The 27,595-nt window shown below is 47.3% G+C and overlaps 1 protein-coding gene across 1 annotated transcript; it reads right to left on the bottom strand.

Moving 5' to 3' along the window:
- Nucleotides 1-434: 434 nt before the first annotated feature.
- On the bottom strand, nucleotides 435-27,530 carry LOC139833667 (uncharacterized). Its single transcript, XM_071824004.1, has 9 exons — nucleotides 27,351-27,530; nucleotides 24,704-26,321; nucleotides 24,348-24,441; nucleotides 23,080-23,443; nucleotides 22,896-22,985; nucleotides 22,596-22,652; nucleotides 1,431-1,487; nucleotides 1,095-1,340; nucleotides 435-1,034 (listed from the first exon to the last, which is right to left on the bottom strand). The coding sequence occupies exons 1-9, from the start codon at nucleotides 27,528-27,530 to the stop codon at nucleotides 435-437; spliced, it is 3,306 nt and encodes a 1,101-aa protein (XP_071680105.1).
- Between the last annotated feature and the right edge of the window lie 65 nt (nucleotides 27,531-27,595).

Below are 27,595 nucleotides of genomic sequence, written 5' to 3'. Positions count from 1 at the left end.
GTTGTAGGCCGGAGTGCAGAAACGGTGTAATCTAGACACAGTCATGCCTCGTCGGTCAGTGTATCGGCTGTGGCTGTATGGTGTGGAGAACATTGTGATGATATTCTAATTTCAAGTTATGTTTGGTGTTGGGGAGGTGTGCGTACCATGATATAGCTGTAAAATTGTGTGATTTTACATTATTTAAGAGGCGATTCTTCCAGAGGCCACAAAGTGTGTTCAACAGCTTCGTCAGCATCAGGGTTGGGAAAGGGTTGACGATTCTAGTTTTGGAGGGATCGATGGATAGCAGTGTAAGACGTAATTTGGGAACTGCTCAACACCCAATAGGGTGTGGCTATCTCATATATATATGGGGTACACAAAGGTGTACAATACAATACACAACATATACAGAAGCTACGTATAATACAGTCTAACACCCTCCCTCAATCTTAATTGTGGCTAGAAGAACTAAGCAAGTTAAGATTGCGCCGGCAACCGTCAAACAAGGGCTGAGGTAGCGGCTTTGTGAAGATGTCAGCAAGTTGATCCTTCGAGGAGATGAACTTGATACAAAGTAGCTTCTGAGCAACACGTTCCCTCACAAAATGGTAGTCAATTTCGATGTGTTTTGTTCGGGCATGAAAGACTGGATTAGATGGCAAATATGTAGCACCGATATTATCACACCAAAGAATAGGAGATGTGCACTGAGAAATCCGCAACTCTCTCAACAATGACTGAACCCATATAAGCTCTGTTGTGGCATCTGCAACCGCCTTATACTCAGCTTCAGTACTACTGCGAGACACTGTAGCTTGTTTACGAGCACGCCAGGCGATCAGGTTAGAACCAAGAAACACTGCATATCCCTCCGTGGATCGCCTATCATCAGGACTACCAGCCCAATCAGCATCAGAGAACGCGGAGAGGACACAGGATGCAGTAGGACGCACAGCCATGCCATAAACGGAAGTGTGACGCACGTACCGAAGAATGTGTTTCACAGCAGACCAATGGGAATCAGTTGGAGCATGGAGGAACTGGCACACCTGATTAACGGCATAGGAGATATCAGGGCGAGTGATAGTCAAGTACTAAAGACCACCAACCAGACTCCGATATTCAGTAGCATCCTCAGTAGATAGAGGATCACCATCAAAGGCAGACAGGTGATCAGAGGCAGACATAGCAGCAGTAACTGAAGAACTGACAAGAATAATGTCATCGACATATACCAAGAGATACGTAGTCACTTCAGGCCGCTGAAGCAAGAAGAGTGACGTATCAGCAGTAGAGGGAACAAAACCAAGAGCCCGAAGAACAGCTGCAAGGCGTGCATGCCAAGCACGAGGAGCCTGCTTCAACCCATATATAGCCTTGACAAGTCGACATAAATGATGAGGGAGAGCGGGATCAACAAAACCTGGAGGTTGCCTCATGTATACCTCTTCCTCAAGAACACCATGGAGAAAGGCATTCTGAACATCAAGCTGAAGCAAGGACTAGCCACAAGTGACAGCAAGAGAGAGCAGAATGCGAATAGTCGCTGGTTTGACCACCGAACTGAATGTATCCTCATAATCCAGACCATACCGTTGCTTAAACCCCTTGGCAACAAGACGCGCCTTGTATCACTCAATAGTGCCATCAGCATGTGTAAGGGTATTTTACCCTTATCCATTATTTTGGTATCTATGACACCGTGCTAGAGTATTTGGACTAATACATGTCTACAAGATGACTTTCAGGTATTAGCCAAAGAGGTATGATGGTGTAGCAATGGAACAAAAGGCAACGGGAGACCCCCCCAATTCGACGAAAAATCAGCAAGCTTTTCAGTGCCCGGCCGGTCACAGATCCGGTCGGACCGGCCCTGGCACCGGACAGCCCGGTCACCAGCCCGGTTTCGAACCGGCTGCTCCGGTCCATGGCCCGGTCTGACCGGGCACCAGACCGAGCGGCCCGGTCAGCAACCGGACTCTGTGCCTGTGACATCCGGACGCCATCCAGTAAGCTCAGAAGCCTGCCCGGTCAAGACCCGGTCCCAGCTCCGGTTGGAAACCGGCCGGTCCGGTCTGAGGCCCGGTCTGACCGGGCTGTGGACCGGCCTGTCCGGCGCCAAATCCGGTCAACCGGGTTTCTCGAAGAATCTGCTGATGTGGCAAGTGACCAACGGCCGTATTTCGAAGAACACTATAAATAGGTCTTCTCCTACCTCTGAACAGTCAGGCACTACACTACAAGCTGTTCTTGAGCTCTCTCTCTCTTACTCCATTGCTAGAAACACCAAAAGCCTCATATCTCCCTCCTCCTCCACCCAAACTCAAATCCCTCCGGGGAATCATTAGAGGAGGACCCGATCTACCGTTCTACCAAGCCAAATCTCATTCCCCCTTGTATTCATTGAGAAGCTTGCTTCCTAGGGTTCCTTGGAAACCCTAGGTAGGCAAGAGGAGTCCGGAAGCATCCGGGCTGTGGATTTGCTCCGGGCAAGATTGTGAAGGTTTGGAGGCTACCTCAAAGTCTACCACAAGTGAGTGAGCTATTCCTTCGTGGGATAGGCTCCGGAGAATAGGGTGAGCCTTCGTGGCGTGGGGAATCCTTCGTGGGACCTCCACTCCTCCAAACGTGACGTACCTTGTTGCAAAGCAAGGGAACACGGGAATACATCCTCGTCTCCGCGTGCTATCGGTTATCTCTAACCGAACTCCTTACTTGTGATTTAATCGCTCGTGAGAGCCTTCGTGGTCGAGTTAGTTGTATCCTCATATAGGTTGCTTCACCTAGTTTGCATTAGGCTCATCTTTATATTCCGCAAAGCCTAATATTGCAAAGAAAGAATTAAAATTTGTAGAAACCTATTCACCCCCCCTCTAGGTTTACCATCTCTATACTTTCAATTGGTATCAGAGCCAGGACTCTTATTAAGGGCTTCACCGCCTTAAGAGTGAGATGGATAAACTCTTCGAGGGTCTAGATGACGACTCTAACCTTTCGGTTAAAGAGATGAAATCTAGATTCTTGGCATATGATGCCGAGAAGAAGAAAAGGGAGGATGAGCTACAAAACCAAATGACAGAAATGACTGCCATGCTTAAGAACCTAGCTGCGGGTGGAACTTCTAGTGGGGCTTCGGCCTCTAAGGAAACCTACCATGATGTTAACCATGACTATCCCAGAAACACTTCACCCATGCCTCATATAAACCATAGTGGGACCGTTCCCCATTACGATGGAACTCACTTTCCACATTGGAAATCTGCTATGGAATCTCATATTCGCAATGGCAGGTGTGGAGCTATGGGAGCTCATTGTTCATGGACATCGGGAGCCACAAGATCCTACTCGGTTGACCTCCACCGAGTTCTACAACCGTCAACTCAATGCATCCGCACGTGACAAGATTAGAAGTGGCATCAACCGCAAGCTTCTTGATCAAGTCGATGACATTGTCTCCGCTAAAGAGTTGTGGGATCGGATCGTAGTACTCCAAGAGGGAACCGATTTGATCCAATCAGCTCTCTATGAGACCGCAAAGCAAGAGGCCTACCAGTTCATGATTCGAGATGGAGAATCCGTATTCGATGCCTATGCTAGGCTTGGTGCTCTGAAAGTAAGGGTCAAGGGACTTGGTGCTGAGAAGTACAATGACGGATTCGAGATGAACGAAGCCTTCATAAAATCCAAGGTCATTGCTATGATTGCCGTCAAACAAGAAGACACCAACCTTGGACTCAACTTGCAAATCATGACCAAGAGTGCCGATCTCAACTCCGATGATCTAGTCTCCTATGTGGCCGCCAATGAAAGCATGGCCAAAGCCGGAAAGAGGCTCAAGGCAATGAACCGTGTTGATGAAGCCTCACACAACCATGAAGCGTCACACAACCTTGCTCTCAAAGCTAGAGCCGACCATGAAAGCAACGAAGACTATGAAATTGAAGAAGATGAAGAGATGACTTCAACTAGTGACATTGCTACCGACTTTGCTTTCTTTGCCAAGAAGTACAAGGTCAAGTTCCCAATGCTCCTCAATGACAAGAAGAAGAAGAGAACTTGCTACAATTGTGATGAAGATAACCACTTTGCAAATGAGTGCCCTTATGAGAAAAGGGTAGACAAGCCAAAGTTCATCAAAGGGGTCAAGCCAAGATTGAAGCCGAACCCAATCAACGATCGGTACAAGAAGAACAAGGGAAGAGCTTTTGTTGGGGCCGAGTACTTGTCCGATGAAGAAGAGGAAGATGAGGAGAAGGAGGCCGGAGTGGCCGGTTTGGCTTACTCTAAGCCCGGGTCACTCTTCACATATGACTACTCCAAAGATTACTCCACGGAGAATGATGTTGGCTCTTCCTTCATGGCAAGGACAAATCAAGATGATGACTCCGATGACTCTCCCTCCTCTCCAATCATTGGCTCTTGTCTTATGGCAAGGGAAACCAAGGTAATGGAACCTCCACCTTCCCTATCTAGTGTTCTTGATGATGAAAACGAAGATCAAGAAGAATTAATTATGCTTAAGGAACTCTATGATGTTAGATGCACCCTTCGTGGTGAAGCTCTTGTCAAGTTTGATTTCTTGATGGACTCACTCAAAGAAAAGGATGAGTCCATTGAGGAATTAGAATATCAATTGAATGAGAAGGAACGGAGATTCAATCTCCTAAGACAAGAGCTAAACACCGAAAGGTGCATATCTCAAGGCCTTAAGCAACAAATTGAAACTTATGAACTTGATAAAGTTAAGGACCTAGAAACTATTGATAGGGCTCAATTATTGACCCAAGAGCTCAATGCCTCAAAGGAGGAACTTGAAGTTGCTCATGCTTCTCTCACTAGGGATCTTGACCACCTTGAAAGAGCTAACAAGCTTGTCAAGGATGAGCTCAAGAAACTTGGAGAGAATCATGATCTACTTCAAGAATCCTACAAAAGGGCTCTTGGATCAATGAAGGATCCCATTGATGTTGAAAAGCTTGCTTGTTCCTCCATTTCCTTTACTAGTGAGCATGCTAAACTTGTTGAGGAACATATTCGTTTACAAGAGGAACTTTCTTTGCATGTTGAGACCAATGCATATCTTGAGTCCTTGGTGACCAAATATGGTCTTGACTATCATCCTAATGAATCTTCTTGTGAGCAAGCATCTATTCTTGAGGAAAATGTTAGGCTAACAAAGGAACTTGCAAAGTTCACCACCGCCAAGAACAAGATGGGATTGGATGACCTCTTGAGTAAGCAAAGGTCAAACAATCAAAAGTATGGACTTGGATATGTCCCCAAGTCCCACAAGAAGAACAACTACAAGAAGGAGAAACCCGCTCAAGATAAGAACAAGAAGGTCACTAACAATGGCAAAGCCTCAAAGGGCAAAGCCACTAGTGGTGACCGCACGGGGCCAAACGATCACTATGCATTATTTGTTGATTATTATGGTGATGTCTATGCTAACTATGTTGGCCCTCCTAATGGCTATGCTTATAGAGAGTACTCAATTTGGGTACCAAAAGATATTGTTGCCATTGCAAAGGAACCCATTAATCGATGGGTTCCTAAATCCTCTACTTGATTTTGTAGGGGTATTCCTCCGGTGGTCCAAAATGGGTGTTTGATAGTGGATGCACCAATCATATGACCGGAGGAAAAGGTGTGCTTGATCAATTCATTGAAGATATCAACAAGAAGTCAAGCATTACCTTTGGTGACAACTCAAAGGGAAAGGTACTTGGGTATGGCAAGGTAGCAATCTCTAAGGACTTGTGCCTTGAGATGGTTATGCTTGTTGAACACCTTGGCTATAACTTACTTTCTATATATCATCTTGCCGATGCCGGTTACAATTCATATTTCACTAAATATTATGTGCAAGTCTTTAGGAGTGACAATCTCAAATTGGTCCTTGTTGGATATGTGGAGAACAACCTTTACGTGGTTGACCTCTCGAAAGAGAGCCCCTCCTTCTCCACATGTCTAATGGCGGCCAAGCATGACGAAGGATGGTTGTGGCATCGCCGCCTTGGTCATGTTAACATGAGGAATCTTAAACAACTCCTAAAGGGTGAGCATATTGTGGGACTAACCGGCGTTTCTTTTGAGAAAGATCGTGTTTGTAGTGCATGTGTAGCCGGAAAGCAACTCAAGAAGAAGCATCCCATCAAGAGTATTGTTACCACATCTAGGCCTTTGGAGCTCCTTCATTTGGACCTCTTTGGGCCATCACATTATGATACTCTTGGTGGGAGCAAGTATGGACTTGTCATTGTTGATGATTACTCAAGATACTCTTGGGTCTTTCTCCTTAAGTCTAAGGACGAGACCCATAGAGAGTTCATCACCTTCGCCAAGAAAGCTCAACGTATGTATGAATCCGAGATCAAGGCGATTAGGACCGACAATGGCACCGAGTTCAAGAACTACACTATGCAAGAGTTTGTGGATGATGAGGGCATCAAGCATGAGTTTTCGGCGCCATACACCCCTCAACAAAACGGTGTTGTTGAAAGGAAGAATCGGACTATCATTGAGATGGCAAGAACCATGTTGAGTGAATTCAACTCACCCCACAACTTTTGGGGAGAAGCCATCTCTACGGCCGTCCACTACTCCAACCGGCTCTTCCTCCGTCCCCTCCACAACAAAACTCCATACGAGCTCCTTACCGGTAACAAGCCTAATGTCATGTATATTCGTGTCTTTGGATGCAAATGCCTTGTTAAGAACAACAAAGGAAAGCTCGGTAAATTTGAAACTAGAACCATAGAGGGTATATTTGTTGGATATGCGGAGAACTCTCATGCCTATAGATACTACAACCGGTCCTCCGGGACTATTGAAGTATCTTGTGACGTGGTGTTCTTGGAGGATAATGGCTCCCAAGTGGAGCAAGTTGTTCCATGTGTTGCAGGTAATGATGATGATCCATCTAGTGCCATCAAGCATATGGGCATTGGACACATCCGGCCCATGGAGGTTCATAATGATGATCAAGATGATGGAGTAGATGTCTCAAGCACGCCACAAGTGGAGCCTAGCTCAACTCAAGCCGAACCATCAAGTGCAACTCAAGAACCATCCTCTACTCAAGATGAGTCTCAATCCGAAGAACAAGAAGAAGATCCTCATTCCATGGAGCAAGATCATGATGACGATCAAGAAACATCCTCAACTCATGATCAAGCTCAAGTGGTCCCTCATGATCAAGTACTAGCAAGAGATGAATTCATTGATCATGAAGGAACCGTTCGGAAGATCAAGGCCGCTACAAGGGCAAGTGACATGAAAGTGGATCAAGTCCTTGGTAGCATCTCAAGAGGAGTGGTAACTCGTAGACACCATGCATTACTTATCACTTATTGTCAACATCATGCTTTTGTGTCTAGTTTTGAACCACTTAAGGTACATGAAGCCTTGGTCGATCCGGATTGGGTAATTGCCATGCAAGAAGAATTGGAGTGTTTCACTCGTAATGAAGTATGGTCTCTAGTTGAGAGACCCAAGGATCATCGCATCAATGTCATTGGGACCAAATGGGTATTCAAGAACAAGCAAGATGAGAATGGCATTGTTATACGAAACAAAGCAAGGTTAGTGGCGCAAGGGTTTGCCCAAATAGAAGGTATGGATTTTGAGGATACCTTTGCGCCGGTAGCCCGTCTTGAAGCTATTCGTCTTTTGCTTGCATTTGCATCTTTCCACAATTTCAAATTATATCATGTAGGATAACGTTGCACAGAAAACAAAAATTTTCCTACGGCGAACACGCAATCCAAGCCAAGATGCAATCTAGAAGACGGTAGCAACGAGGGGGTATCGAGTCTCACCCTTGAAGAGATTCCAAAGCCTACAAGATGAGGCTCTTGTTGCTGCGGTAGACGATCACTTGCCGCTTGCAAAAGCGCGTAGAAGATCTTGATCACGATCGGTTCCGGTGCCACGAACGGGCAGCACCTCCGTACTCGGTCACACGTTCGGTTGTTGATGAAGACGACGTCCACCTCCCCGTTCCAGCGGGCAGCGGAAGTAGTAGCTCCTCTTGAATCCGACAGCACGACGGCGTGGTGTCGGTGGCGGTGAAGAAGTCCGGCGGAGCTTCGCTAAGCTACGCGGGAGATATGGAGGAGAAGGGGGCGGCTAGGGTTTGGGAGGGGGTGGCCGGCCACTCAAGGGGGGCGGCCAGCTTGTGATCTTGGGGTGGCCGGCCCCCTCCCTTGGCCCCTCATTATATAGGTGGATCCCCAAGTGTTGGTGTCCAAGTCTTCGAATAAGACCCGAACCAAAAACCTTCCATAAGAGGGGAAACCTAGCCCAACTAGGACTCCCACCAAAAGGTGGGATTTCCACCTCCCATGTGGGGGGTGGCCGGCCCCCTATGGAGGAGTCCACTTGGGACTCCTCCCCATCTAGGGCTGGCCGGCCATGGAGGTGGAGTCCCATGTGGACTCCACCTTCCTTGGTGGTTTCTTCCGGACTTTTCTAGAACCTTCTAGAACCTTCCATAGAACCTTCCGCGACATTTTATTTCACATAAAATGACATCCTATATATGAATCTTATTCTCCGGACCATTCCGGAACTCCTCGTGATGTCCGGGATTTCATCCGGGACTCCGAACAAATATTCGAACTCCATTCCATATTCAAGTACTACCATTTCAACATCCAACTTTAAGTGTGTCACCCTACGGTTCGAGAACTATGCGGACATGGTTGAGTACTCACTCCGACCAATAACCAATAGCGGGATCTGGAGATCCATAATGGCTCCCACATATTCAACGATGACTTTAGTGATCGAATGAACCATTCACATATATTACCAATTCCCTTTGTCTCGCGATATTTTACTTGTCCGAGGTTTGATCTTCGGTATCACTCTATACCTTGTTCAACCTCGTCTCGACAAGTACTCTTTACTCGTACCGTGGTATGTGGTCTCTTATGAACTCATTCATATGCTTGCAAGACATTAGACGACATTCCACCGAGAGGGCCCAGAGTATATCTATCCGTCATCGGGATGGACAAATCCCACTGTTGATCCATATGCCTCAACTCATACTTTCCGGATACTTAATCCCACCTTTATAGCCACCCATTTACGCAGTGGTGTTTGGTGTAATCAAAGTACCTTTCCGGTATAAGTGATTTACATGATCTCATGGTCATAAGGACTAGGTAACTATGTATCGAAAGCTTATAGCAAATAACTTAATGACGAGATCTTATGCTACGCTTAATTGGGTGTGTCCATTACATCATTCACACAATGACATAACCTTGTTATTAATAACATCCAATGTTCATGATTATGAAACTAATCATCCATTAATCAACAAGCTAGTTTAAGAGGCATACTAGGGACTTCTTGTTTGTCTACATATCACACATGTACTAATGTTTCGGTTAATACAATTCTAGCATGATATATAAACATTTATCATAAACATAAAGATATAAATAATAACCACTTTATTATTGCCTCTAGGGCATATCTCCTTCATCTCCCACTTGCACTAGAGTCAATAATCTAGATTACATTGTAATATACCTAACACCCATGGCATTCTTGTTGGTCATGCTTTGCCCTAGGGAGAGCTTTAGTCAACGGATCTGCTACATTCAGATCAGTGTGTACTTTGCAAATCTTTACTTCTCCATCTTCGATGTACTCGCGAATCGAGTGGTAACGCAGCTTGATATGCTTCAGCCTCTTGTGTGACCTTGGCTCTTGTGCATTGGCGATGGCACCCATGTTATCACAGTAAATGATTAATGGGTCCAATGCACTAGGAACCACACCGAGCTCTACAATGAACCTCTTCATCCATACCGCTTCTGATGAAGCCTCTGAAGCTGCTATGTACTCTGATTCTGTTGAAGACTTTGCCACCGTGCACTGCTTCGAGCTTGCCCAGCTTATCGCAAGACCATTCAATATAAACACGTACCCTGCATTGTGACTTAGAGTCATCGGGATCGGTGTTCCAACTTGCATCGGTGTAACCGTTTACAACGAGCTCTTGGTCACCTCCATAACAAAGAAACATATCCTTAGTTCTTTTCAAGTACTTCAGGATATTCTTGACCGCTGTCCAGTGTTCCATTCCTGGATCACTTTGATATCTGCTAGTCAAACTAACAGCATGTGCTATATCCGGTCTAGTACATAGCATGGCATACATGATAGATCCTACTGCCGAGGCATAGGGGATATTACTCATCCTTTCTCTTTCTTCTGCCGTAGCCGGTCCTTGAGTCTTACTCAATACCTTGCCTGGTAACATAGGTAAGAACCCTTTCTTACTTTTGTCCATTCTAAACTTCTTTAGAATCTTGTCTAGATATGTACTCTGTGATAGCCCTATTAGGCGTCTTGATCTATCTCTATAAATCTTGATGCCTAATATATATGATGCTTCACCAAGGTCTTTCATTGAAAAACTATTATTCAAATAACCTTTAATACTGCTTAATAGTTCTATATCATTCCCGATCAATAATATGTCATCTACATATAATATCAGGAATGCTACAGAGCTCCCACTCACTTTCTTGTAAATACAGGCCTCTCCATGACACTGTATAAACCCGAAGTCTTTGATCACCTTATCAAAACGTCGGTTCCAACTTCTTGATGCTTGCTTCAGTCCATAGATTGAACGCTGAAGTTTGCATACTTTGTTAGCATTTTTAGGATCGACAAAACCTTTGGGTTGTACCATATACAACTCTTCCTCAATGTCTCCATTAAGGAACGCCGTTTTGACATCCATCTACCAAATCTCATAATCGAAAAATGCAGCTATTGCTAACAAAATCCTCACAGATTTTAGCTTCGCTACAGGTGAGAAAGTCTCATCGTAGTCAACTCCTTGAATTTGTCGAAAACCCTTTGCGACAAGTCGAGATTTATAGACAGTAATATTACCATCAACATCTGTTTTTCTCTTGAAGATCCATTTATTCTCGACAGCCTTTCGGCTATCAGGTAAGTCTACCAAAGTCCATACTTTGTTATCATACATGGATCCCATTTCGGATTTCATGGCTTCTTGCCATTTGTTGGAATCTGGGCTCATCATCGCTTCTTCATACATCGCAGGGTCCTCATCATTGTTATCCACAATCATGACATTTAGACAAGGATCATACCAATCAGGAGTGGCACGTTCCCTTGTCGATCTGCGAGGTTCAGTAGTTTCCTCGTTCGAAGTTTCATGATCATTATCATTAGCTTCCTCTGTTGCCGGTGTAGGCGGTACAGTGTATAACTTCCGCATCGCGCTACTCTGATCAACGAGTATAGATTCATCAATCTCATCGAGTTCTACTTTTCTTCCAGTCACTTCTTTAGTGAGAAATTCTTTCTCAAGAAAGGTTCCGTTCTTAGCAACAAAGATTTTGCCTTCGGATCTGTGATAGAAAGTGTACCCTATAGTTTCCTTAGGGTATCCTATGAAGACGCATTTCTCCGCTTTGGGTTCTAGCTTGTCCGGTTGTAACTTCTTTACATAGGCTTCGCAACCCCAAACTTTCAGAACGATGACTTCGGTTTCTTGTTAAACCATAATTCATACGGTGTCGTTTCTACGGATTTTGATGGTGCTCTATTTAAAGTGAATGCGGCTGTCTCTAATGCATAACTCCAAAATGATAACGGCAAATCAGTAAGAGACATCATACTACGAACCATATCTAAGAGAGTTCGATTACGACGTTCGGACACACCGTTTCGTTGAGGTGTTCCCGGCGGTGTCAATTGTGAAAGTATTCCGCATTTCTTTAAATGCATGCCAAACTCATAACTCAGATATTCACCTCCACGATCAGATCGTAGAAATTTAATCTTCTTGTTACGTTGATTTTCTACTTCACTTTGAAATTCCTTAAACTTCTCGAAAGTTTCGGATTTATGTTTCATGAAATAGATATACCCATATCTACTCAGATCATCTGTGAAGGTTAGAACATAACGATAACCACCGCGCGATGCTACGCTCATCGGTCCACACACATTGGTATGTATGATTTCCAATAAGTCAGTAGCTCGCTCCATCATACCAGAAAATGGAGTCTTTGTCATTTTTCCCATTAGACATGCTTCGCATCTATCAAGTGACTCAAAGTCAAGTGATTCAAGTAATCCATCAGTATGGAGTTTCTTCATGCGTTTCACTCCAATATGACCAAGACGACAGTGCCACATATAAGTAGAATTATCATTAAGTTTAATTCGTTTAGCATCAATGTTATGTATATGCGTATCACTACTATCGAGATCTAACAGAAATAAGCCATTCTTTTGTGGTGCTCGACCATAAAAGATATTATTCATAAAAATAGAACAACCATTATTCTCAGACTTGAATGAATAACCGTCTTGCATTAAACAAGATCCAGATATAATGTTCATGCTCAACGCAGGTACATAATAGCAATTATTTAGGCTTAAAACTAATCCCGAAGGTAGATGTAGAGGAAGTGTGCCGACTGCGATCACATTGACCTTGGATCCGTTTCCAACGCGCATCGTCACTTCATCTTTCAGCAGTTGTCGTTTATTCTTTAGTTCCTGTTTCGAGTTACAAATATGAGCAACCGAACCAGTATCAAATACCCAGGTACTAGAACGAGAACCGTTGAAATGAACATCTATAACATGTATATCAGATATACCTTCTTTCTTCTTCTTGACAAGGCCGCTCTTCGGATCAGCCGGATACTTGGAGCAATTACGCTTCAGGTGTCCCTTCTCCTTGCAGTAATAGCACTCAAGATCGGGCTTAGGGCCGTTCTTAGGTTTCATAGGAGGCGTGGCAGCTTTCTTGCCACCCTTCTTGAATTTTCCCTTAGACTTGCCCTGTTTCTTGAAACTCGGTGGTCTTGTTGACCATCAACACTTGGTGCTCTTTCTTGATCTCAATCTCAGCAGCTTTTAGCATGCCAAAGAGTTCAGGTAACTCCTTGTTCATGTTCTGCATATTGTAGTTCATCACAAAGTTCTTGTAACTTGGTGGCAGTGATTGAAGGACACGATTAATCCCCGATCTGTTAGGAATCACTATTCCCAAGTCATCGAGTTTCTTCGCATGCCCGGTCATGGCGAGCATGTGCTCACTAACGGAGCTGCCTTCTTCCATCATACAGTGAAGAAATGTTTCGATGCTTCATAGCATTCCACGGCCGCATGAGTCTCGAATATAGCTTTCAGCTCATTCATCAACTCATGAGGATCATGGTGCTCAAAACGTTTTTGAAGATCGGATTCCGCATCGCACAGATGGCACACTGAACTTGAGAGTACCGAGTTTTCCGAGTTGCGTAAACAGCTTTTACTTCATCGGTTTCATCTTCTGCAGGAGGGTCACCTAGCGGTGCATCAAGCACAAATTGCAGATTTCCGCCAGAGAGGAAGATCCTCACATGACGGAACCAGTCGGTGAAGTTGCTACCGTTGCTCTTAAGTTTCTCTTTCTCTAGGAACGGATTAAAATTGATTGGGGACGCCATCTCTACAACATATATTTGCAATAGTTTAGACTAAGTTTATGACAAATTGAGTTCAAATTTTAATTCAACATAATTAAAAACCTAAGTGAACTCCCACTCAAAAACAATATCCCTCGCATTGTCTTAGTGATCACACGAACCAAATCCACCGCACCTAAACCCGATCATCACGAGAAAAGGTGTGATTTCAATGGCGAACACTCAAAGTGTTCATCATATCAACCATATGATTCATGCTCTACCTTTCGGTATCACGTGTTCCGAGACCATGTCTGTACATGCTAGGCTCGTCAAGGCCACCTTAGTATCCGCATGTGCAAAACTGTCTTGCACCCGTTGTATGTACTTATTGAATCTATCACACCCGATCATCACGAGATGCTTCGAAACGACAAGACTTGGTAACGGTGCTACTAAGGATGAACACTTTATTATCTTGAGATTTTAGTGAGGGATCATCTTATAATGCTACCGTCGCGATCTAAGCAAAATAAGATGCATAAAAGGATTAACATCACATGCGCTCATATGTGATATGATATGGCCCTTTTGTCTTTGCGCCTTTGATCTTCATCTCCAAAGCACGGACATGATCTCCATCATCTTCGGGCATGATCTCCATCATCGTCGGCGTAGCGTCAAGGTCAATGGCGCCGTCTTCATGATTGTTCTCCATGTAGCAACTATTACAACTACTTTGAAATACTACTCAACATGAAATTTAAAGACAACCATAAGGCTCTGCCGGTTGCCACAATACAATAATGATCATCTCATACATATTCATCATCATATTATGGCCATATCACATCACCAAACCCTGCAAAAACAAGTTAGACGTCTCTAATTTGGTTTGCATATTTTACGTGGTTTAGGGTTTTCGAGAGAGATCTAATCTACCTACGAACATGAACCACAACGTTGATACTAATGTTTTCAATAGAAGAGTAAATTGAATCTTCACTATAGTAGGAGAGACAGACACCCGCAAAGCCTCTTATGCAATACAAGTTGCATGTCGAACGAGGAACAAGTCTCATGAACGCGGTCATGTAAAGTTAGTCCGAGCCGCTTCATCCCACTATGCCACAAAGATGCAAAGTACTCAAACTAAAGATAACAAGAGCATCAACGCCCACAAACCATTGTGTTCTACTCGTGCAACCATCTATGCATAGACACGGCTCTGATACCACTGTAGGATAACGTTGCACAGAAAACAAAAATTTTCCTACGGCGAACACGCAATCCAAGCCAAGATGCAATCTAGAAGACGGTAGCAACGAGGGGGTATCGAGTCTCACCCTTGAAGAGATTCCAAAGCCTACAAGATGAGGCTCTTGTTGCTGCGGTAGACGATCACTTGCCGCTTGCAAAAGCGCGTAGAAGATCTTGATCACGATCGGTTCCGGCGCCACGAACGGGCAGCACCTCCGTACTCGGTCACACGTTCGGTTGTTGATGAAGACGACGTCCACCTCCCCGTTCCAGCGGGCAGCGGAAGTAGTAGCTCCTCTTGAATCCGACAGCACGACGGCGTGGTGTCGGTGGCGGTGAAGAAGTCCGGCGGAGCTTCGCTAAGCTACGCGGGAGATATGGAGGAGAAGGGGGCGGCTAGGGTTTGGGAGGGAGTGGCCGGCCACTCAAGGGGGGCGGCCAGCTTGTGATCTTGGGGTGGCCGGCCCCCTCCCTTGGCCCCTCATTATATAGGTGGATCCCCAAGTGTTGGTGTCCAAGTCTTCGAATAAGACCCGAACCAAAAACCTTCCATAAGAGGGGAAACCTAGCCCAACTAGGACTCCCACCAAAAGGTGGGATTTCCACCTCCCATGTGGGGGGTGGCCGGCCCCCTATGGAGAAGTCCACTTGGGACTCCTCCCCATCTAGGGCTGGCCGGCCATGGAGGTGGAGTCCCATGTGGACTCCACCTTCCTTGGTGGTTTCTTCCGGACTTTTCTAGAACCTTCTAGAACCTTCCATAGAACCTTCCGCGACATTTTATTTCACATAAAATGACATCCTATATATGAATCTTATTCTCCGGACCATTCCGGAACTCCTCGTGATGTCCGGGATTTCATCCGGGACTCCGAACAAATATTCAAACTCCATTCCATATTCAAGTACTACCATTTCAACATCCAACTTTAAGTGTGTCACCCTACGGTTCGAGAACTATGCGGACATGGTTGAGTACTCACTCCGACCAATAACCAATAGCGGGATCTGGAGATCCATAATGGCTCCCACATATTCAACGATGACTTTAGTGATCGAATGAACCATTCACATATATTACCAATTCCCTTTGTCTCGCGATATTTTACTTGTCCGAGGTTTGATCTTCGGTATCACTCTATACCTTGTTCAACCTCGTCTCCTGACAAGTACTCTTTACTCGTACCGTGGTATGTGGTCTCTTATGAACTCATTCATATGCTTGCAAGACATTAGACGACATTCCACCGAGAGGGCCCAGAGTATATCTATCCGTCATCGGGATGGACAAATCCCACTGTTGATCCATATGCCTCAACTCATACTTTCCGGATACTTAATCCCACCTTTATAGCCACCCATTTACGCAGTGGTGTTTGGTGTAATCAAAGTACCTTTCCGGTATAAGTGATTTACATGATCTCATGGTCATAAGGACTAGGTAACTATGTATCGAAAGCTTATAGCAAATAACTTAATGACGAGATCTTATGCTACGCTTAATTGGGTGTGTCCATTACATCATTCACACAATGACATAACCTTGTTATTAATAACATCCAATGTTCATGATTATGAAACTAATCATCCATTAATCAACAAGCTAGTTTAAGAGGCATACTAGGGACTTCTTGTTTGTCTACATATCACACATGTACTAATGTTTCGGTTAATACAATTCTAGCATGATATATAAACATTTATCATAAACATAAAGATATAAATAATAACCACTTTATTATTGCCTCTAGGGCATATCTCCTTCATATCAAATGGATGTGAAAAGTGCATTTTTGAATGGTCCCCTAAAAGAAACCGCATATGTGGCTCAACCCCCGGGTTTCGAAGACCCATGCCGACCCAACCACGTGTATTTACTCCATAAGGCACTCTACGGTCTCAAGCAAGCTCCACGTGCTTGGTATGAGTTCCTTAGGGATTTCTTACTACATGATGGGTTTTGCATGGGTACGGTCGATTCCACCCTTTTCACCAAGCGGGTTAAAGGGGGTGGCCTCTTTATATGTCAAATATATGTTGATGATATTATTTTTGGTGGAACTAACCCCAATCATAACAAAGCTTTTGAGCTATTGATGACTAGGAAATTTGAGATGTCCATGATGGGAGAGTTGAAGTTCTTTCTAGGCTTCCAAGTGAGGCAACTTGCAAAAGGCACCTTCATCTCTCAAGAAAAGTATGTGAAGGACATGCTCAAGAAATTCAACATGACCAATGCAAGTCCAATGAAGACACCCATGCCCGTAAAGGGGCAACTTGGTTCATGTGACGGTGAGAAGGATGTGGACATAAAGGTATACCGCTCCATGATAGGATCCTTGCTCTACCTTTGTGCCTCTAGGCCGGATATCATGCTAAGTGTAGGGATGTGTGCTCGTTTTCAATCCGCTCCCAAGGAGAGCCATTTAGTGGCGGTCAAACGGATACTAAGATACCTTGTTCTCACTCCTACTCTCGGGCTATGGTATCCAAAGGGGTCAACCTTTGAACTCATTGGCTATTCGGATTCCGATTGGGCCGGTGATAAGGTTGATCGGAAGTCTACCTCCGGGGCTTGCCAATTTATTGGCCGGTCATTGGTGAGTTGGTCATCCAAGAAACAAAACTCCACCGCCCTATCCACCGCCGAAGCCGAATACATATCCGCGGCATCTTGTTGCACTCAATTGTTATGGATGAAGCAAACCTTGAAAGACTATGGTGTGTCTCTTGGTACGGTGCCTCTTCTTTGTGACAATGAAAGTGCAATAAAGATCGCCAACAACCCGGTTCAACATTGTCGCACCAAACATATTGACATTCGCCATCACTTCCTACGTGATCATGTTGCCAATAAGGATATTGATCTCACTCATGTGGGAACAACCTACCAATTGGCGGATATTTTCACTAAGCCTTTGGATGAAGCCCGCTTTGTTAACTTGAGAGGAGAACTTGGTATTCTTGATCCTAAAAACTTGGATTGATTAACTTCTTGCACTATATTCTTGCATTTATCTTGCTATCTAGCTTAGAGGCATAGCACATATGGGGATAGTCATTCTACCATATCTTGGTATGATGCATACCTATGTGTGCAACATAAATAGACCCAATGTCATTATATGGACCCAAGCATGTCTCTTCGAGGTCTCATGACATTTGCGCTTTCACATAGGGGGAGTAATCCCCCGCCCCTCATTGAGCCTTCATTACAACTTGATTTGACTATATAAGGCCAAATGATCTTATTGCAAAAACTATTTCAAAATGCTCTTATGATTCTTGATATACTTTGAATCATGCCCATTGTAGCTATTTGTATCTTGTTTGCATTTTCACTCCAATGGGTATGCCTAGAGAACTTTGTGTTTTCCAACCCCATGTCTATGCTCATCTCATCATCATCATCTATCTATCTATATGTACATGTCATCATTTGAGCACTCACACACATTTACACAAAGAATAGGGGCAAAACGAGGCAAAATGACACATTTTTGGGAAAATTGACTCTGGCCGGTCACTGGCCCGGTCGGACCGGCCTGTGCGCCGGATCGTCCGATCATCGTCTTGCCGACCGGGCACCCGACCGGCCGTGCGGGCTGTTATGTTTTGGAGAGGATACCCCTTGGGGATCTTCTTCCTCATTATCCCCCACCTCTCAAACCTCCATGGCCGCCGCCTCCACCATCTCCACCACGTCCTAGGCACTTCCCACCACTAGATTCTCCCCAAACTTCACACAACCATAGATCGGGATCTCTCAAGCATCTTCACCAAAGGATTTGGTCTCCCTCAAGCTATTTTGGGAGATCTTGGGGATTTGGTCCTTAAGCCTTCTTCACGAGTTCTTCTTGCTCACTTGGGCAAAGAGGACGATGTCTTCGGGTAAATCTTTCTCCCTATCCCTCTCCCTCTTGCTTTCCCCTCACATTGTCAATTTTTGAGGAAAGTTGAGAAAAGTTAGGGTTAGGGTTAGGGTTAGTAAGTCCTCATGCCACCTAGAGTGTCACACCCCTCCTATGCACATTGTTCACTCTCCTGGTATAATCTATGTTCAAGTTTGTGAGTTTTTGCATGATTTTGTGTCGAATTTCTGGGCAAACATCACAACTCAGCATGACCCGGTCTACAGCCCGGTCAACCGGCCTCTCGACCGGCTGGTCCGGCGCAGCGCCCGGTCAACCGGATGGCCAACCGGCTCGTCCGGTCTGTCGTCCGGTCGGACCGGCCCCTGCGCCGGCTCGCCCAGCTTTTTCGCATGATCTCGTCGAAACACTTGAATATAGGCTATGCTTTTGGCTTCCACACATATGCTGATGACATGTACACTTACCTCTTTGCTATCCTCGCCCTATTTTGCTGATTCACAGGTGATGAATGGACTGATGCGGACCATGGCACTGTTGCCAAGCGAGGGAGGCGCTCAGGGGTTCCACCACGGCGCTCTACTGGTCGTGCTCCTCAGACTACGGGTGGCAGCTCAACTGGAGGCCGAACCAAGACATCTGCCAATAAGAGGAAAGATAAACATGCAAAGCACAGATGGTGATGAGGTACCGCGTAGTTCCATGTTGGTGATGTACATATTGGGGCATGGAGAAGACTCAGAGAGTCCAACCCCTATCGCTTTGAGGAACCCACTTACACAGGGGGAGATCAATTTTTCTGGACCAACACACAGCAAGTCATGTGGGATGACTTCTATAACTCCCGCGAGCACATGAAGAAAGGCACCATTGTTATGCCCAAGGCCATCAAGGATGTCATTGGAATGTATGAAGCCACCAAGTTTCGCTTTGTGGTTGCGACCTTGAGGCGGATGGGGTTGTATGATCTTATGTGCTTGACACCTACTGATGGGTGCTATTGTCCAACCTTGGTGAGACAGTTTCACCGCATGCCTTTTTCCATGATGATGCAGCTCGGACTATGACTTGGATGACTGGCAAACAGAAATACACTTGCAACTATCTTGATTTCTGTGAAGCTTTGGGGTTTGGTGGAGGACGTGCTTCTGGTTTCAAGATATATTCTCAGCAGAAGTTCAACCGTGGGGACATTGCCGTTTGCTATCCGCCGGAACCCACACCTGGACCTCCCACCATCTCTGGGATGTACTACTCCTACCTCTTACTTGCCAAGCTATTCCGTGAGACTCTCATCAGCAAGTCCGGCGATACAAGTGAATGCCGTGCATATCATCTGAACTTGATGTACTACTGTCACCCTGAGCACCGGCAACTTATTGATGGCTGTGATCTCATCTACTGTGAGTTACGGCGCTGTGTTCACGAGAGGTTGACTCCTAATCTTGCCCAGTACGTTCAGCTGCTCATCAACAAGGTTGTGCCCGCACCTTTCAATACTCAAGGTGAGCGGGTCAGGATGGAAGCTTTCAAGGTACCTGCCCAAGGTGATAGCCCGGATGTTCCTGAAATGATGCCTTCTGAGCGCCGGTCCAAGGCACGCCATGACCATGCTAGCTCCAGCTCCTCTAGTCGCCCACAGCATGGTGTCTCACGGTTCTTCTCTAGCTTATGGCAGATGTGCAAAAATACAAATGATGTTGCACATCAAAGTATTTCTTTGAACCAAGAGACCAGGAGGCGCCAAAATGAGTTCATGGCTGCTAGGAATGCACCTATCCCTCCTCCTGGCCCTGAGTTGGAGCCTGTCCACGCACCAAACTGGGAGATGCCTCTTCTTTCTGATGAGATGTTCCAGAACTTTGATCCTTCCCTGTACTTTGGTGGTCCTCCTCCTGGATCTGCTCGTGCACCTCCTGCTGATGCTGATGATGAAGAGGATGAAGGTGATAAGGATGATGATGAAGAGGATGACGATGAAGAGGATGACGATGGGGATGGTGATGGCGACTCTCCATCCGCGGGGCACCAGTTCTATTGATGGGACGCTAGCATCTCTCCTCTTTTCTTCGCCTTTTTGGTGTTCCGATGCCAAAGGGGGAGAAGAGAGTAGAGTCTAGAATCACGGGGTTCTTTGCTTGTCACAAGCCATGGGAGTTGCTTTATTTGGATTTTATATGGCTTGTGCGTATTTGCTTTGATTTCTCAAGAACCATTTGCTACTTTGAATAATTCATGTATGGATATGTATGGACGACTATTATGTGTGCTACTCTATGTTAGGATAATCATGCTTTATGCTTATATATGTTGATATACTTGTCCATACCATGCTTGTTTCCTAAAGATATTGGGGGAGCTTCTCATATTCCACAAATGGTGCACTTTGCATTCAAACGCAAATTCTCCAAGTGCACACATTATGGGGGAGCTGTCGTAATATCTTATATGGAATCAAGGTTTAGAGCTTATCATAATATCTATATGTAACTCTAGCTCGGTTTGTCATCGTATACCAAAAAGGGGGAGATTGTAAGGGTATTTTACCCTTATCCATTATTTTGGTATCTATGACACCGTGCTAGAGTATTTGGACTAATACATGTCTACAAGATGACTTTCAGGTATTAGCCAAAGAGGTATGATGGTGTAGCAATGGAACAAAAGGCAACGGGAGACCCCCCCAATTCGACGAAAAATCAGCAAGCTTTTCAGTGCCCGGCCGGTCACAGATCCGGTCGGACCGGCCCTGGCACCGGACAGCCCGGTCACCAACCGGACCCAGAACCGGTGCCATCCGGGCAAGTTCCAGTAAAGAAGGCAAGCCCTCCGGTCTGCGTCCGGTCACCAGCCCGGTTTCGAACCGGCTGCTCCGGTCCACGGCCCGGTCTGACCGGGCACCAGACCGAGCGGCCCGGTCAGCAACCGGACTCTGTGCCTGTGACATCCGGACGCCATCCAGTAAGCTCAGAAGCCTGCCCGGTCAAGACCCGGTCCCAGCTCCGGTTGGAAACCGGCCGGTCCGGTCTGAGGCCCGGTCTGACCGGGCTGTGGACCGGCCTGTCCGGCGCCAAATCCGGTCGACCGGGTTTCTCGAAGAATCTGCTGATGTGGCAAGTGACCAACGGCCGTATTTCGAAGAACACTATAAATAGGTCTTCTCCTACCTCTGAACAGTCAGGCACTACACTACAAGCTGTTCTTGAGCTCTCTCTCTCTTACTCCATTGCTAGAAACACCAAAAGCCTCAGATCTCCCTCCTCCTCCACCCAAACTCAAATCCCTCCGGGGAATCATTAGAGGAGGACCCGATCTACCGTTCTACCAAGCCAAATCTCATTCCCCCTTGTATTCATTGAGAAGCTTGCTTCCTAGGGTTCCTTGGAAACCCTAGGTAGGCAAGAGGAGTCCGGAAGCATCCGGGCTGTGGATTTGCTCCGGGCAAGATTGTGAAGGTTTGGAGGCTACCTCAAAGTCTACCACAAGTGAGTGAGCTATTCCTTCGTGGGATAGGCTCCGGAGAATAGGGTGAGCCTTCGTGGCGCGGGGAATCCTTCGTGGGACCTCCACTCCTCCAAACGTGACGTACCTTGTTGCAAAGCAAGGGAACACGGGAATACATCCTCGTCTCCGCGTGCTATCGGTTATCTCTAACCGAACTCCTTACTTGTGATTTAACTGCCTGTGAGAGCCTTCGTGCTCGAGTTAGTTGTATCCTCATATAGGTTGCTTCACCTAGTTTGCATTAGGCTCATCTTTATATTCCGCAAAGCCTAATATTGCAAAGAAAGAATTAAAATTTGTAGAAACCTATTCACCCCCCCCTCTAGGTTTACAAGAAGAGTGACGTATCAGCAGTAGAGGGAACAAAACCAAGAGCCCGAAGAACAGCTGCAAGGCGTGCATGCCAAGCACGAGGAGCCTGCTTCAACCCATATATAGCCTTGACAAGTCGACATAAATGATGAGGGAGAGCGGGATCAACAAAACCTGGAGGTTGCCTCATGTATACCTCTTCCTCAAGAACACCATGGAGAAAGGCATTCTGAACATCAAGCTGAAGCAAGGACTAGCCACAAGTGACAGCAAGAGAGAGCAGAATGCGAATAGTCGCTGGTTTGACCACCGAACTGAATGTATCCTCATAATCCAGACCATACCGTTGCTTAAACCCCTTGGCAACAAGACGCGCCTTGTATCACTCAATAGTGCCATCAGCATGCTTCTTGACTTTAAACACCCACTTCGAGTCAATAACATTAACACCAGAATGAGACGGAACCAGCTGCCAAGTGTCATTTTTATGCAGTGCCTGAATCTCCAACTCCATAGCAGCACGCCAGTGTGGAATACCCAGAGCAGCCTGAAAATGGCGAGGTTCAGCGGTAGGGTCAAGAGTAGACTGAGCCACACATGCAGCTATCCATGCCACAGTTCCATCAGTGCGCTGACGAGGCCGGACAATGCCAATTTTGCTTCGCGTGTGAGGACGCGACAATGGCGGAGCAGCAGGTGGTGAGGTAGACACCACAGGGGCAGTCGACGTGATGGTGGAAGCACCAGGCAGTGGAGAGGAAGCAAAGGACCCAGGGGAAACCGGCAATGACGAGGCGGGGGACGCACACGGCGATGACGAGGCAGGTGACGCACAGGGCATCATAGCAGAGGACGCCGGCCCAGACGACACCAGCCCAGGCGATGACGAGGCGGACGGAGGCGAGGAAGGCGACGCACGGGGCGGAGAAGCAGTCGGAGCTGCATGGCTCATGCAGGAGCCGTGATCGACGTCCGGCGACGAGAAATCGGCATGCGGGGAAACAGGGACATCCAGCAGTTGCACACGTGCGCCTCGACCAGTACCTGCACCATGGTTAGACAACAAGCTCAGAGTATATGCAATATCAACAAATTGGTCAGGAAAGGCGGAGAGGACTGTGACAGTGGTGGGGAGGAAGTATCAGTGGTGGGAAGTGCAGAAAACGGAAACACATTCTCATCGAACACGACATCCCTAGAAAAGTAGACACGGTTAGATGGAACATGAATGCATTTGTACCCTTTGTGAAGGGAACTATACCCAAGAAAGACGCACTTCTTAGACCGAAACTCCAGCTTACGACTATTATACGGATGCAAGTGAGGCCAACAAGCACAACCAAACACCTTGAACAAGGTGTAGTCCGGAATCTCATTCAGCAGGAGTTCAAGAGGGGATTTCATGTGAAGGAGTCGTGTAGGAAGCCGGTTTATGAGAAAACAGGTTGTGGAAAAAAGCATCACTCCAAAACTGAAACGGTAAAGATGCATGGGCTAAAAGTGTGAGGCCAGTCTCAACTAGATGGCGATGTTTACGTTCAGCGGTACCATTCTGCTGATGTGTATGAGGAAAGGAGACACGGTGAGTGATCCCAAGCTTCTGAAAGAACTCATTAAGGTGATGATACTCACCACCCCAATCGGATTGCACATGTATAATTTTATGCTTGAGAAGACGTTCGACATGAGCTTAAAAGCGAATAAACACATCAAACACATCAGACTTGCGCTTAATAAGATAAAGCCAGGTAAAGCGACTATAAGCATCAATAAAACTGACATAGTATAAATGACCACTAACAGAGGTTTGGGCAGGGCCCCATACATCTGAAAAAATAAGCTCAAGTGGAGTTTTGACTACACGAGTGGACTCAGAAAACGGAAGTTGATGACTCTTGCCCTGCTGACAGGCATCACACACTGTTTCTACTTTATTACTAGACCCAACGGGAAGCTCATGGCGATGGAGAACATGGCGAACGACAAGAGTGGCAGGGTGACCCAGACGAGCGTGCCAATGTGATGGAGAGACACGAACACCGCTGAACACCTGGGAGACAGGCGGAGCAAGCTCATAGATATCATGGCAGCATCAACCTCTAAGAAGAACATCCCTCGTGGCCCGGTCCTTAATAAAAAAATAAAGCCGGTGAAACTCAACAAAAACATCATTATCACGAGTAAGTTGTGGAACAGACAACAAGCTACGAGTGACAGAAGGTACACGAAGAACGTTGAGAAGACACAAGTGTTTGGAGTTGGAAGTAAGAAGAGATGCCTGACCAACATGTGGTATGTGCATACCTGCACCGTTGGCGGTGCGGACATGATCGTGCCCCTGGTAGGGCTCATGGGCATTGAGCTTCGCCATCTCGCTCGTCAGATGGTTAGTAGCCCCAGTATCCATGTACCATGGAGCATCAACCGAGTAGGACTGAGTATGTCCGTGAGTAGCAAGAGCAGCCTGCTTATCATTCCCTTTGCCATTGTTGCCAAGACCAAGAAATTCCGCCTTGAACCGTCGATGACACTTAGAGGCGACGTGGCCATCAATGCCACATAGCTGACAGGCGGTGAACGCACCACATGTGGCACAGCAGGCACGGGGCCGGCCGTTCAGGCTGGTGATGACAGGGCGGGAGCCTGGTGGAGGCGCGGCAGCGTCCCCAGGCGCGGGCGCCGACTTGGGCAGGTACGGCTTGGAGGGCTTTCCCCCACGAGTCGCCGCGTTGGCAGCGGCATAAGAGGGACTCGAGCGGCGGCTCACTATGCGCTGCTCCGTGGCCAGCATACGAGCATAGAGCTCCCGTGGCTGAATAGGGATGGTGCGACCTGTAATATTTTCAACAAGAGAATCATAATCATCATCAAGGCCATTGAACACATAGGATATGAATTCCTCGGGACACAAGGGTTGTCCAATAGATGCCAGAGTGTCAGCCAACACGGAGATCTTGTTGAAGTAGAGAGTAACTGTGAGGTCATTCTTCTTCAATTCACCGAGCTGAGTACGGATGGCCATGGAACGAGCAATAGACTGCGTAGAGTAGCTAGTGTCAAGCGCAGCCCAAGCCTCACGCGATGTAGTGGCAAAGAGCACCAGCCCAGAGACACTCTCGGTCAAGGAAGACTGAATCCCAGAGAGAATGGCTCGATCCTGCGCCACCCACTGATGATAGGCCGGGTGATACGACGGAGGGCATGGTAGAGAGCCATCGATGAAGCCCTCGAGATGACGACTCTGAAGCAGAGGAAGCACCTGGGCGCGCCATGCCAGGTAATTGTCCGGTGACAGCTTTACCGGGATCGGGTGAGCAATGTAGAACGGCGCCACACCGCCCGCAGGTGCGCCGGCAATGGCATAGGGTGGACCAGGCGGAACAGCACCAGTAGCAGCGGCGGGAGCCGGGGTAAGCCCTAGAAACGGCGCACCACCATACACATAGGGATCAGGTCCGAACCCACCGTGTGAGGTCGATTTCTCGAACGAGGGTGACAGCGTCGACGAGGAGCCGGCATGCAGGAGTCCTTGATAGAGGGCCAGGGCATTGAAGTGCTCCGGGGTAGGGTTGAAGTAGAATCCGGGCGGAGCCGCAGCCGCGATCTTCGACGGTGGAGGCGCGTTCGGTGTGGGCAGTGGAGCCGTAGACGGCGAAGGAGCTGCCATGGTCGGGGGAGCGAGCGACGTGGGCGCCGGCACCGTGGAGACGAGCGGCGGCGAGGTGAAGCCCGACACAGGAGCGATCTGTCCCGAGAACATCGCGCCCGCGGTGAGAGTGGATAGCAGGGCGAACGGAGACATCGCAACATCGGGGGCGGTGCCGCCGTTCAGGAGACGGGCGAGCACTGGCGGGAGAGCAGGGACCTGCATGGGCAGCAGCACAGGGGCGGCGGCGGCAGGCAAGACAGGAGCCGGCGGCGGCTAGGGCAGCAGAAGACGACATCGTAACCTAGATTGATACCATGTAAGACGTAATTTGGGAACTGCTCAACACCCAATAGGGTGTGACTATCTCATATATATATGGGGTACACAAAGGTGTACAATACAATACACAACATATACAAAAGCTATGTATAATACAGTCTAACAAGCAGGCAGGGCTGCCATGGACATCGCGGTGGATCTTTGCAAGTCTGACATGACTAGGCACAGGAATGGTAGAACAGTGGAGGCTGGCGATCAGCGGCTCTAAGAGCATCTCCAGCCGCGTCCCCCAAAGCGTCCCCCAAACCGCGCCGGATTGAGCGTTTGGGGGACGTGTTTTGTTCGTGCCGCCTTTGGGGGACGTCGCTCCCCAGTCGCGTCCCCCAAACACCGCCCCCAATCAAGAATTCAAATTTTGCATTCAAAAGAGATCGTTCCCGCCGAATCGTCGCGATCAGAGCAGCGGCGATCAAAGTACTAGGCGCGCGATCATATTACAGACCATATAGTGCATGCTAAATTAGAAGAAGGGGTTGGTCGATGGCGATGTATCCTGAGTCGACGCAGGCCCGTCGATCACGATGACCTCGTCGTGATCTGCCTGGTGTTGTGCATGCTCCGTCTCCTCCGCCGCCGTCGCGTAGGCCGACGATGGTGTAGCAGTCGAAGACGCGGCAGCCGGCTCTTGCGCCGCAGTTGCTGCCGCTGCCGCTTCCTGGGCCGCCGCGTCGGCCGCAGCATCGGCCGCCGCCATTTTGGCTTCGATGTCGTCGAGGATCTGGCCTTTGAAGAAGTTGTGCGTCGCCCGCGTCCGGGGAGACATTCCCTCTATCGACGCTCTCAGCAGGGACATGTCGTCCCTGCGTTTCTTGAGCTCCAACTTCTCCTCTTGCCTCTTGAGCAGCTCCGCCCACCTTTCGTCGTTCTTTTTGGCGCGGGAGAGAAAGGTCGAGGAGACGTCCGCGAGATCGACGCCTGCGTCTTCTCACACGACGCGGCGTCGGCCAAGGCGGCCTTGGCAGCCTTGTTGCCAGTAGGACGCCCTGCCGACATTGCTGACGCCTCGTCCAGATCAATGGTGTCCTTCCCCTTGGACAGCGACAGGCGCGTCAACCGCCATTTCTCATTCCCTTTGAGCTTGGTATAGCAATGCATCAGCGCGAACGACTTATACCCATCGGAGTTCCTCGCGTAAACCTCCATGGCCCTATCAAACTAGCCAAAGGAAGCGGAATCATTTCATCGAACACAATGTAGGCGCTACAGAT

This window comes from Lolium perenne, chromosome 7 (assembly GCF_019359855.2).
Source record: "Lolium perenne isolate Kyuss_39 chromosome 7, Kyuss_2.0, whole genome shotgun sequence".
In the NCBI taxonomy this organism is placed as follows: domain Eukaryota; kingdom Viridiplantae; phylum Streptophyta; class Magnoliopsida; order Poales; family Poaceae; genus Lolium; species Lolium perenne.
The sequence above is the reverse complement of the archived record's forward strand: the minus strand, read 5'-3'. Positions and strand labels throughout refer to the sequence as shown.

Excerpts from the sequence above, each read along its gene's own strand:
- LOC139833667 (XM_071824004.1), bottom strand. The coding sequence starts at position 27,530 with ATGGAGGTTTACGCGAGGAACTCCGATGGGTATAAGTCGTTCGCGCTG. Across the intron at positions 26,322-27,350 it reads GGCGTCCTACTGGCAACAAG|CCGCCGCCGGCTCCTGTCTT; the intron begins GCTGCCAAGGCC and ends CTGCTGCCCTAG. Across the intron at positions 22,986-23,079 it reads CCACCTGCTGCTCCGCCATT|TCTACTCTTGACCCTACCGC; the intron begins GTCGCGTCCTCA and ends TGTGTGGCTCAG.